Raw genomic sequence first — 13,599 nt, 5'->3', positions numbered from 1 at the left:
ATGTTCCTACAACAAACTTGGATCAATAAGTGACTCGACTTGGACTCGACTCGGACTCGACTCTGATTTTTTTTTAATGACTTGGACTTGACTCGGACTTGAACACTGGTGACTCGAACCTGGACTCGGACTCGAGGCATAGTGACTTGACTACAACACTGATGTCGGGACAGCGGCAAGACTGGGTAAATACCTCTTGTTGTGCAAAACGTTTTTTTACTCCATCATGATACACTGAAATCAGGGACATTTCTGGGGACTGCCTTTGCCCGGCACACATCGACAAAACGGGGTCTGTCCCTGGAAATCGGGGGCATCTGGTCACCCTACCAGAGGTGCGGAGTGATATTACACACTTGAGAATAATATGTAATGCGCCTTATAATCTGGTGCATCTTATATGTGGATAAAGACTCACACAGACACGTAAATTCATGGTTAGCCTTATAGTCCAAAAAGTACGGTAAGTTGAAAGTGGAATGAAAGATGGTCTTTAATGTGGTGTAAATACTATGACAGGAATGTGTGCAAGGTCCTGCAAAACCAGCAAAAAGAATAAGTTGAAAACCACACAATCACAATTCAACAGAATGTTTTAAAGTAAAAAGGATGAGATGTGCATGAACCTGTGTATAACTTACTCACCTTGCTTAGCCCCAAGTGGTAGCAGCTCTTCTCCAGCTCCAGGGACTCCAGCAACTCCGTCACTGCCTAAAAACCAGCAGGACAGTCAGTCAATAGATGAAAAAAATCTAACCTGAGAGCCCAAGGTTCTTATCATATGGTCTCGTTCCATATGTTCAGTTTTGAGGACAAATAAAAGGGCCCTGAAAAGTAATTAATAAAAAAGTGTCTTTATTTGATGTTTCTGCATAATTTTACCCCAAAACAACCATCCAAGCTAGAGCTTCATGAATATAAAAAAGGCAACTGTTATCTCAATTTTAATGTCCACACGTTTGATATAGTAAAGATGCACTTAAAAGCACTGCTGGTTAGACTATAAGTTTTTTAGTCCCATATATATACTTATATTATGGTCTGGGCTGCACAGTGCTGCAGTGGGTAGCACTGTTGCCTTGCAGCAAGAAGGTTCTGGGTTCAAATCCAACCCTGGGCCTTTCTGCATGGAGTTTGCATGTTCTCCCTGTGCATGCGTGGGTTCTCTCCGGGTACTCCGGCTTCCTCCCACAGTCCAGGTGTTAGTGTGTGCATGAAAGGTTGTTTGTCCTGTCTGTCTGTGTTGCCCTGCGACAGACTGCTGACCTGTCCAGGGTGAACCCCGCCTCTCGCCCGGTGAACGCTGGAGATAGGCACCAGCAACTCCCGCGACCCCATGAGGGATTAAGCGGGTCAGAAAATGGATGGATGGATATTATGGTCTGTCATTATCTGCTTCGCATTGGACAGTTCATGCATCGACGTCGTCCATTAATTTCTGATAATGGACACCTCGTCAGGCATCATCACACTTACACCATGGTCTATGTGAATACTCGATTCTGATTGGCTGCAGGGTGTATGTTAAAAAGTGTTACAGGACGTCAATAAAAATACAAGTTAAAATACTACTGCCATCTCTCCTATACAGCTAGTATGGGACAGTTGGCAACCCTACCTGCACACCAAAAACAATTTTGTAAAAGAAAACCATTAATTATTTTGAAACAGTGTCCAAACCTGCAAAATCTTTGAAAAAGAATGAAGCTAAGGGAACAGCCACATGCGCTCAACTATCATCGCTACCTTGATGGAGATGAACAGAGAAAGTATTTCTGTGGACTTTAAGGTGACCCTTGATTCTTTAGAGTCCAGGCATGATAACATGCAGTCCATGGTGACAAATCTGAACCAGCATTTGGACTCTTTGGAATCTCGAGCTGAACATCAAGACTATAGGACAAATACACTGAAAGAGAGGTGTGCATTAGCAGCTAGTAATGATGAACCCGCAGGAAAGGTTGCAGATTTGGAGGACAGGTGACAAACAACATCAGAATCATCTGGGTTCCTTAATCTGTTGAGGGACCGAGGTTTACAAGCTTCTTCTCTAAACTCCTGGTTGAGCTGCTTGGAGAGAAAACGCTTCCATTTCCCCCCCTGAGCAGGACCATGTGCACAGGGCCATGACCGCTAAACCACAATCTGGATACTGACAATAACCCATCTGCATTGCTACCAAATTAGGGAGCTAATTATCTGTGAGGCGCAAGGGAGACGTGAAAAACTTGACCGGAGAACGTGAGACCACATCTTCAAGGAGTAGACACCAGAGGTGGATGAGGAACAAGCTAAATATTGAACAGCCATGGCTAGTGTTGCGTTTTTGGCCCCGATACCGATACCCGATACCTGGCTGTGCAGTATCGGCCGATACAGATACCATACCGATACCATTACTTTGAAATTTATGTGTGTGTGTGTATATATGAAGAACAGCATACTACTTGGATGTAAAATAATTGCTATCATGGCTTTGTCAAGCTGCTACCTTATTAAAGCAGGAAAAAAGACTAATACAAAGTGAATCCAGTAGAACTAGTGAGTGTCGGGAGAGAGAAGGCTCCGTTCAAGTGACATATAAACATCAAAATGGTATCTGTGACCTATTTTTTGGTACTCGCCGATACCGATACCACCATTTTAGTGCAGTATCGGCGCCCCGGCCGATACTGGTATCGGTATCGGTGCAACACTAGCCATGGCACACTGTGTGGGATGTCAGGTATATTAAAGGAGCTATGCTACTGCTAATGGGACACAAATAGCAGACCTCAATCTGTGACCTCAATTTGCTTTTTATGAGATATCAGCTCTTTACAGGTTGTCCATGTTGCTGGTTACAGCTGATGGTTACGTAACATGCTGACAGTGGCAACAGTGCTACTGTAAAACTACTGCAGCATTCTGTAGTTATTGTACTCTCTTAAAGGGACAGGTTTACATTCTATAAAATACATGATGTTATTTGCTCATGAATGATGCTATTCTGCACAATTTTTGGCAAAAGTGCCCTAGGACTCAACCAGCTGCACTCTGAGCACAGTTGATTCAAGAACAAATTATATTTTTACAATATCATTACATGCTTCAGTTCACTTTGTTGTCGATGTTAAGGGATATTTACGGCATGAAGTGGAGACGAGGCAACAGAGTTTGAGATGTTGACAAATGGAAGCATGAATCATTTGATGTTCTTGTCTCACTTGCTTTGGTGTCATGTTCTTTTAAGAGCAAGTTTGGGAAAGATTTAGGAGTTGGGAAAGCTAGCTTTATTCTCTGACTGGTAGCGTTCTTATTTTTGTTTGTTTTACATTCCATTTTTATTGTTATTGTACTTGTGACTATAAAGTCTCCAAAAGCACCTCGGGTCCAGATTGGAAGATTCTGCACTCTGTGTGGCGTTAACTAAAGTCACACCTTTTAAATGTCAAAAATCGGTTGCCCCATTAAATTGTCTTTGACAACATTCCATGGTTTCTCTGTGGGGTTTACATCAACCAATTAGCTGACCAATCAAGCACAGTAACACCATGTTCATTGGACCAGCCTTTGGTACTTTTTTGAAGTGTGGGCCAGTACCAAGTTCTGCTGGAAAATGAAATCAGCATCTCCGTATGGCTTATCTGCAGAAGGGTGCATGACGTGCTCTAACATGGTATATGGCTCCTTTTACTGCAGACTTCACAAAAACAGTAGACCAGAACCAGCAGATGACTTCACACTGGACTCCAAGCAACATGGATTCTATACCTTTCCACTCTTCCTCCAGACTCTGGGACCTTGATGTTAAAATGAAATGCAAACTTTTATTTTAATTTGAAATAGAACTTTGGACCACTGCCAAACAGTCCAGTTATTTTTCTCCTAGACCCAAGTAAAAGGCTTGAAGCCCATGTGTAGGATTCTTCAGAGCCTAGTGGCTCTCTATGCGCTGACTCCATCGTCAGTAGACTACTTGTGAAGCTCCCACAAATTCCTGAATAGATTGTGTTTGACAATCCTTCAAAGGCTGCTGTTATCTAAGGGCTTGTGTATGTTTCCTGCCACACGTTTTCATTCCACTCAACTTTCCAGTGAAAATGCTATAACTTTTTCAGAAAATTCCAATTTCCTTATATTTATAGCTGAGCATCACTGGATGGTAAAACATTGTGAATAAAATGAGGTGAACAACCGATAGTTGATAACATGATGAGCTGCCAGTCAAAGAGGAAGGTAGAAAGTTACTGTTGGGGGAAGAAGTTTGGGGGCTGCGGACAACAGCTAACTCATTATCCTCTTGTAAAATGTTTACTTTTAGAGATTGCAGTTTTTTGCTTGACACCCCAGCAGTCACTAACCAGCTATTTACATAAGCACAGAAAAGCATTAAAGGAACTTTGCTAAAGACTCACTCTTTTCTCATCTGGTACTATGTAGTTTCGACCATGTTTTTTGGTCAAATGTGGTGCGAGGACATCAAAGCGTCTGCGGAACTCCGAGAACACCATGTGGTCTGGGTAACCTGGAAGCAGGCAGGGAACACAAGAAGCCTTAAAGCAAACATTGTTTCTCATGAAAAATCTAGAATGAGTTTAAAAATGCTGAAAATGGTTTTACTGAAAGTCCTGTTTATCATGATTACAGAAATCATTTTGGTAGTATGACATCTTTTGTTAACCATCCTATGCTTGTATCTGCATCTTCTCTCAGTTATTGCTTAACATTTAGACATTGGTAAACAGTGGCATATTAAGTTTGCTGAGACACAATCTCAAGCTGGTGAATTTACCAGACATACGGCTCAGATCTAGTGGCATACCCCCTTTCAACTACAACCTTTTGATGCTCCCTGATTCCAGGGTATACTTCCCCCCTTCAGCAACACTTACAAAAAAACATAAGGCTGTTCCAGGTAATTCATCATTACACCATAGAGTTAGCACACAGCTTCAGCTCCTTCAGCTAGTAATCAAAGATCAAGCCTGAAATATGGGTGGACTCAGACCTGAACTTTGAGAGACATCTAAAGACAATTACAAAGTCGGCCTTCTATCACCTGAGGAACATTTCCAGGATTAAAGGACTAATATCTCAGCAGGATCTGGTTATCTAATCCATGTGTTTATCTTTAGTCGATTTGAGTACTGCAACAGTGTCTTAACAGGCAGCCCCGGCAGCATGGGGAGGCTTTGGGTGGGCGTGCCTGCCCTGGACTGGAAGCTGTTATTGTTTTTATCTCAATTTGTCAATCATACAATTTACTCAATCAAGTGAAGGCAATATGCCAGCCAACTATGGATAGTCATCGAGTCATACGTTTGTAGCCTTCTTGGTATTCAGAGACAGTTGTGGTTACCATCACTACTGCGGCATGGTTATTCACACTTATTTCCAAACAAATACAAGAAGTGACAACTGAGCAAATGAGAGCGAAAGGAGCAGAACCGAGCAGTGAAACTCAGCCAAATGGAAGAAACTTGGGTTACTTGCAGGCAGAAAGAAACACTGCTTAGTTCTGATCCTTGTGCTGCCTAGCTGCTATAGTTACCTCTCCTAATATGAATGTTTAATTCAGTCAGTGTTCAGCCTGAACCCAGTGCTTATATTTATCAGTGCTATGCTTATGCTGACTTTTGAGTTAATTGAATGGACAAAGCACTACATTTAGTCCTGCCAGATCTGACTGATAGTTTCCAACCCAAACACAACATAAAATCCATCCAAAAAAAAAAAAAAAAAAAAAAAACAGCCCGAATCTCTACCTCTCTTGAACTTAAAACTGTAGACGTATTAAATACATAATACAAAACAAACCATTAGTTCACAACTCCACAAAGTAGGGAGAAAACGGAGCACATACTGTACATGATCCCCATAACATGTTCAATGAGACAACCAAGTAACACACACGCAAGATCACTTTCCCAATCACGTTGTCATAACAACCGTAAAAAATGTTTTAAAATAGCCTCCCAACATCAGTTGTAAATCTAACTTAATATAAAAGTTCTTGCTCACAGAGAATAGATCAATCTAACATTTCTATTTCACACAGCCATGAACATTTTTAAATTGATCATTAGAACTCAACCCCATCTGGGGCATTTACAAATGACATTGTGACACTTGATTACCAGTGGCTAATAATCATGATGATGCAGGCTTGGCAGTTTCTGCAAATTTCAAAATAAATTTAAATTGAAAAAGAGTGCAAGGAGGTGGCATTTTATTAAAATATAAGTTTTTACTTTTCAGCCACACAATGACAACTATTGTAATCAGAATTTTCCTGTTAGTTATTTCTAAATACCTGCCAAATGTTGTGAAAAGCACCCAAATTTTAAACAACCCACCCAAAGCTATTTTTTTCAACCCAACGTGTTCAAAAGAAGCCCAGTTGGGTGGAAACCTGCCCAGTCTGGCAACACTGGTAGGCAACACTTTTTTAGATTTGGGGATTTTAATGTGTTAATTTTTTTGCAGGACAGTAGGAGTGTTCAAATGTTTGCTAAAAGAACATTAGTTCTGTTGGTCGTATTTTCCTTACTGGACAAGTAAAACCAAACATGGAATCGGGTGTGCCCTGTAATATCAATAAGGCCTTTTATCAATATGCTTTTTTTCTATATCGTCCAACCTTAAGATGGCTCATCCCACTCTTTGACAACCATTTGAAACTGCTGAAAACAACACATTAAAACTGTCCTTCAGAAACTCTCAGTTGAGATAAAATACCAGACACTGCCATGAAAATGAACAATAAAGACTGCAGCGTCCAGAAACTGGTTGCCAGCTGAGTTTGTAAGGACACAGTGATCATTAAATCAGCTAAAGATTACGGGATTTTACGGGATTTGAAAAGATGCAGATTCTTTCAATCTGACACAGCATTAACTGTGATTTAGTATCAGACAGGGGATGGTATCAGGAATCTAATCTTTACTCTTCTATTCTTGGTGTTTTTTTTAGAGCTAACTTTTGATTAGACGGGTCTGCTCTTTGTTCCTCATTGCTAATAACTGTGAGTTACTGTCCATGTGTTTGCCACTGTCACACACGGATTTCCCCATTGCAGGACAATAAATTAATTCTTATTCTTATCTTAGATTGCTCTGATCAGTGTCCATATAAACACAAATCAGGATATGCACAGTTTGAAATCCATGCTTCTCCAAAAAAGATATTATCTACAAGGGTTGGATAAATTAGTTCATTAGACTTTCTGTAACTTGGTAGAACAAATAAGCCAAGTTGTTTCTATGTGGCCTTAACCCTGAGCTCTGTGGAAAACATGATCACAAAGGTTTCAAAATGTCTATCTTACCTTGCCTGTAGATGCGCAGGGCATCTAACAGCTTAGATCCTCGAAGCTGAGCTCTCAGGAGCCCCACATCTAAAGTCATGAGACCCGAGTCAGAGCTCTCTCCATGAGGTACACGTGGGTCACCTCCTCCAAATGCCTCTGCTTTAGGCAGCAGGCAGTGAACAAAGTGAACCTTGGAGCGACGCACCATGTCAATTAAAGCATCCTGAAAACAAAAAGATGGTTATTTAGTTAATAATTACTAGCACTAAGCCTTATGGTACAGTCTGTAAATAGACTGTTTGTTTACTGCTGAGCTGTATTATGTCGGAGTACATTATTACATCTATTTTTTTAAGTTTATAACCAGTGGGGCTATTTTATTTGTCATGGCCAGGTAGATATGCAGTTACACTATGTTAGGAGTTACCAAAGGCCAAAGTAGGGAGCTGCGACAGCTTTATATGCTCCTAGGATATTGCAGTGAACCTGATATAATATATTACTGTCTCTGGTTGGTTAACTTAATGAATTTATGAAACTTGGGGAGCACAGCTTTTATCCCACATGATTAAAATCTCCCGCTACAATCACGGCCACATCTGGATCACTGTTCATAAGTCCACTGATGAAACAATGTAGCTCTTCCAAGGCTACATTAATGAGAAAGCTAAGCTCTCTAGCCAGTTTAAAAGCTCTGCACTTAACTGCAAGGTATTCCAGATTGGGGGAGCAGAAGCTTCTGATCTTTTTTACTGCTCTGCACCAGATGTTATGAACATATACAATTAATCCTCCTCCCTTTTGTCTCTCACCAACCTCGTTCCGATCAGCTCTGTATAAAGAACGTCCTGCTAGCTCTACTCCCTCATCAGGAGAAATGTTTAAGTCGAAGCCGATTTACAGAATTATATGAAAAACTGAGGAATGTGCATGATTGTAGAAAGAAACACTCCCAGGGTAGAGCAGGTTAAAAAGTCTGCAAACAGGGGCATGCTTTGGTGGCGCAGTGGTTAGCACACACGACCCATGTATGGAGTCCTTAGCCCTCGACGTGGCTGACGCAGGTTCAACATCGACCTGTTGTCCTTTGCCGCATGTCTCTCCCCCTCTCTCATACTCCCTTTCCTGTCAGCCTACAGTACAAAAACATGCCACTAGTGCCGTAAAAACCTCCAAAAATAAAAGTCTGCAGTTATTAGCATGTAGCGAGACAATGCAAATAATTCTTGATCCAGGAAGTGTGAATGCTGCTAGTCAATGAATGGATGCAATCTCCCAGGTTTCCTTAGATAGAAAACAACTTTGAATAATAAACTGAACTTGACTCAATTATTTGATAACTAGGATTCATGGATTTACTTAACTTAGAATCTGTTTGTATGATTCCATTGAATTAACTTTTTGCCTTGAGATGACGTTGTGAATTAGCAAAAATATAAAATGCTGTGATTATATGAATAAACTGTATTGAATGAAACAGTAAAGGGTTCTGAGTGATCTGACACTGAGCTTTACTCAGTGTAGTATATTATTTCAGGTGATAGTTTGCTTAGATTTTCAGAAGGCTTTGGTTAACAACAAACAGTTCCGGTTAAGTGTTTTCCGTAGCATCCAAGTACAAGTAATGAATTTTTACTAAGTGACTAGTTGGTGTTTCGTGCTGTTTTATTTACTTACCACTTGAAGTTTGACCTGGATACAATGACTTCTTTTCTTGACAGCAGCAACACCTGTGGTGAAGGTTTTCCTCATGCTGGTGGCTCGCCGCAGGGCAAGCTGAGAGCTGCCTTCCAGACCAGCGATAGAGCCCGATAAGACTGTGGCCCCACTGAATCGACCCAGGAACAGACCACTAATGTTCTTCCTTTGATGACAAAAACGATGGCTGTCATTTGCAAATAATGTCCATCACTAAGAGGGTTAGGCACTGGCTTTCTACTGTCCCTTTTTCGCTAGCATGTAACTGTTTGATCTTAAGAGTGATATAAAACTGAATTGGCTTTGTAGAAGCAAGCTGAGGTAAAATTAGGGATACACTTTTTTTTCCCTTCCGATCCCTATACCTCAATTTGGAGGTATAGGGATATTCCGATACCACAGCTCTGTTTGATTTAATATTATCATAGCTCTCAACTCTCACGCATTGACCGTGTGACACACGCATTTCACTGACTTCACACGCTCACACGCAACACATGACATTTCACACGCAAACATGGCATTTCTCACGCATAAAAATCACGACAAAACTCCGCCTTCTGCTGAGCTGTTTCGGCTTCTTTCACAACTTGTGGCCATCAGTAATTCCTGCTGCAGTTCGTGTTAACAGAGCAGCAGGAAGAGTGATCAGAGTTATGAATAATTTTTCGGTAAGGTCCTGTACCGCGTACACAGGAGGGGAGGGGGCGGGGGGAGCTGCTGCCAGATGACCGGTTCATTCAGAACCAGTGATGGCTGCACGCAGGATCATAAAACAGTTCTGCTAACCAGATGCAGTTTAAAACGCCACTTAGTCTGTTTATAAGTTTCGTTTTTATTAATTCTGCATTTTTTAACTACATGCACCGTATTTCTGTGACTCCGCGCTTGCTCCTCTCCCCCCTCCTTTCCCTCGGAGCAGGTGCTTTTATCACCGTTCACCATTCAAAACGTGAATCACTACGTTTAATGTCCTCACATCGGTAGCAACGTGTGCCAGTTAAAGTCAAAAGGAGAGTTAGTAGCTGTATTTCATGCTATTTTATTTTTAACAACATAGAATCAGTGGCGCTTCGGTGGGCTGCTGCCTCGCGCTTTAATTCAGGTGCGCACTTTTAAGGGTCATTTTAAAGAACTTGTAACATCAGGGGCTTCATCTCAGACCTGTCAGTACCCCTGTTCCCTTTATAGGAGCCCTTTACAGTATTTAGTTATGCATTTTCCCCGCTGTTTATCCGTCGCACGCAGCGCACGGGGGTAAAATCCGCCCACCTCACCGCCCAGAGCGCACTGACAAGAGCAATAGAGATTCGTCTGATCAGCGCGGCGACTGACTGAGAAAGGTGATGAGAATGTTATAAACTGTAACAGTTTAGAAGCGCATTGAGCTGAAAGAGGGAGACATCAGCAGCTGGATCGTGCGTAAAGACGCAGCGTGAACCTCTGTGTGCTTCAGTGTTGCTGCTGAGAGGAAATTGTTGACCATAAAGGCTTGATGAAACTCAGCCTGATTCACCAATCAGGTTATAGATCTACACTGATAAACAAACCCATAGATGAATGTGTAACAGTGTAATAATTTGGTCAATAACTTAAAACTACTTAATTTTATTCAGTATTATTTGAACAATTGTGTATTTTTTTATGTCTTAATTCATTAACTGAACAATAAAGTATTAATACATCTCTTTCTCTTTTTAACACAAGTAATACATGTCTACTTCATTGTCTGGTGGGATAAAAATGAGATGGAGTTGACTCCACCGGCTCTTCCGGGGTCCGGTTAGCCCCGCCCCCCAAACAAGCCCCGCCCCAAATTAGCATAATCTCACTCTTAACTTTTGATAAAAGTTGAGAGGTCTGATATTATTATGATTTAGAACACCTTATGTCTTGAATGTTGCCTATGTAAGATGATTTGCATAGGGGACGCAAACCAAAGGAGTTGTAGTGTGGCAATTAACCATCAAATAACCAGATTCATCAGCTCACATAAGTTTCCATGCTTAATTTGTTCTAAATAAGAACACAACATAGTGTCAGAAGTTGTGTTTAGCTGGGAAAGCTTTTCCATGGTTTGTCTGATATGGATAAGAGGGAGAAAGTTGAGCAGCAGCAGCTTTTAATATGTCGAATAACAGAGAAGACCAGCAGCCAAGGGCAGGAGTTAGCATGGTGGCTAGCACTTCCAAAGCTATGTTCAGTATCCAGCCACCGGAGCCCTTTGATTTTTCTAAATCATATAAACAGGCAAATGGATCAGTCTCTTTGAGAGGTTCTGCCAGGCGGGTAACTTATCAACAAGTTCAGATGAAAACCAGGTAAATACCTTAATATACTGCATGCGAGATAAAGCCGATGAAGACCTGCGAGGAGAAATTAAACACCACAGACCAGTGGCAGTATGCTAAAGTAAAAGACAGCTTCCTAAACTTTTTCATAGACAAGACAGATGTCTTGCCACCTCTCCCTGGGTTGCCACCTTATCGTGGTGGAGGGGTTTGAGTGCCCCAATGACCATAGGAGCTATGCTGTCAGGGGCTTTATGCCCCTAGTAGGGTCAACCAAGGTAGACAGGTTCTAGGTGACCAGACAAAGAGCAGCCCAAAACCCCCTAATGATGAGTACGATTAATGGACATCGTGTTCCCTCGCCCGGACATGGGTCACCAGGGCCCCACTCTGGAGCCAGGCCTGGAGGTGGGGCACGCTAGTGAGCGCCTTGTGGCCGGGCTTTTACCCATGGGGCACGGCTGGGCACAGCCCAAAGCGGAAACATGGGTCCCCCTTCCAATGGGCTCACCACCTGTCAGAGGGGCCAAAGGGGTTGGTTGCATTGTACAATGGGTGGCAGTCGAGGGCGGGGACCTTGGCGTTCCGATCCTCGGCTGCAGAAGCTGGCTCTTGGGACATGGAATGTCACCTCTCTGGTGGGGAAGGAGCCTGAGCTAGTACACGAGGTTGAGAGCTTCCGGCTAGAGATAGTCGGACTTACCTCGACGCATGGCTCTGGAACCAGTCTCCTTGAGAGGTGTTGGACATTTTCCAACCCCGGAGTACCCCCTAGTGGGGCTACTCCAGGGTATGGAGTACCGGGTCCTTTAACAAGGGCTGTTAGGTCTCTGTATGACCGGTGTCAGAATCTGGTCCGCATTGCCGGCAGTAAGTCGGACTCGTAAGTTTGACTCCGCCAAGGTTGCCCTTTGTCATCGATTCTGTTCATAACTTTTATGGACAGAATTTCTAGGCGCAGTCAAGGTGTTGAGGGGATCTGTTTTGGTGACCTTAGGATCGCGTCTCTGCTATTTGCAGAGGGCGTGATCTACAGCTCTCACTGGAGCGGTTCGCAGCTGAGTGTGAAGCGGCTGGGATGAGGATCGGTGCCTCCAAATCCGAGATCATGGTTTTGAGCCGGAAAAGGGTAGAGTGCCTTCTCCGGGTTGGGGAGGATGTGCTACCCCTAGTGGAGGAGTTTAAGTATCTTGGAGTCTTGTTCATGAATGAGGGGAAGATGGAGCGGGAGATCGACAGGCGGATTGGTGCGGTGTCTGCTGTGAGGCTGGCGCTGTACCGGTCCGTTGTGGTGAAGAGAGAGCTGAGCCAAAAGGCAAAGCTCTCGATTTACCGGTCGATCTACGTTCCTACCCTCATATGTGGTCATGAGCTTTGGGTCATGACTGAAAGAACGACATCCCGGATACAAGCGGCCGAAATTAGTTTTTTCCACGGTGTGTCTGGGCTCTCCCTTAGAGATAGGATGAGGAGCTCAGAGTATAGTCGCTGCTCCTCCACGTCGAGAGGAGCCAGTTGAGGTGGCTTGGGCATCTGGTGGGATGCCTCCTGGACGCCTCCCTGGTGAGGTGTTCCGGGCATGTCCCACCGGGAGGAGACCCAAAGGGAGGCACAGGACATGCTGGAGGGACTATGTCGGCTGGCCTGGGAACGCCTTGGGATTCCCCCGGAGGAGCTGACCCAAGTGGCTGGGGAGAGTGACGTCTGGGCCTCCCTACTGAAGCTGCTACCCCCGCGACCCGACCCCGGATAAGCGGAAAAAGATGGATGGATAGATGTGGAAACAATGTGGAAACAAGGGGCAAATAACACAGTGGATGCATTTGTTTCAGCCCTGTAAGCAATAGCGGAGCACTCCAAGAATAGGCTAGAATAGGAGGCAGACCTTTCATTTATCGGGTTTCCCCCCCCTGTGGAACCAACTCCGAGTTTTGTCCGTGAGGCAGACACCCTGTCTACTTTTAAGACTAGACTTAAAACTTTTCTTTATGACAAAGCTTATAGTTATAGAAGCTTAGGTTACCCTGAGCTATCTCTGTAGTTGCTATAGGCTTGGGCTGCTGGACAACATTAGGGTCTTTTTCTCACTCTGCTGAGTTATCCTACTGTTCTCAAATTTGCATTGTTTGTTGTTATTTCAACTTTTAACTTTTGTTTAATTTCATTGTGTAATTTCTTTCTTCACAGTAGGTACACCTGGTCTGGCGTTCTGTTAGCTGTGACATCATCCAGGAGAGACAGATCATCCGCTATTACCATATAACATAGAAAGGATTCTTGGATCAATGTGTGCTTCTGTGCTTTTTGTGTCTCTGCTCT

General features: G+C 43.1%; 1 protein-coding gene across 6 annotated transcripts in view; it reads right to left on the bottom strand.

Annotated features, from left to right (window-relative positions):
- The window catches only part of LOC105918954 (unconventional myosin-XVIIIa), a 188,869-nt gene that overhangs the window by 84,176 nt on the left and 91,094 nt on the right, over window positions 1-13,599 (bottom strand). For all 6 annotated transcript variants that reach the window (XM_036133281.1, XM_036133278.1, XM_036133279.1 and 3 more), the window contains 4 exons: window positions 8,969-9,155; window positions 7,310-7,514; window positions 4,398-4,507; window positions 646-711 (listed from right to left, as the gene is read on the bottom strand). In XM_036133281.1, the coding sequence (XP_035989174.1) occupies window positions 646-711; window positions 4,398-4,507; window positions 7,310-7,514; window positions 8,969-9,155 (568 nt within the window). The remainder of the gene's footprint in view (window positions 1-645; window positions 712-4,397; window positions 4,508-7,309; window positions 7,515-8,968; window positions 9,156-13,599) is intronic.

This window comes from Fundulus heteroclitus, unplaced genomic scaffold (assembly GCF_011125445.2).
Source record: "Fundulus heteroclitus isolate FHET01 unplaced genomic scaffold, MU-UCD_Fhet_4.1 scaffold_60, whole genome shotgun sequence".
In the NCBI taxonomy this organism is placed as follows: Eukaryota; Metazoa; Chordata; class Actinopteri; order Cyprinodontiformes; family Fundulidae; genus Fundulus; species Fundulus heteroclitus.
Note: the sequence above shows the minus strand (reverse complement) of the source record. Positions and strands in the feature narration are given on the sequence as shown.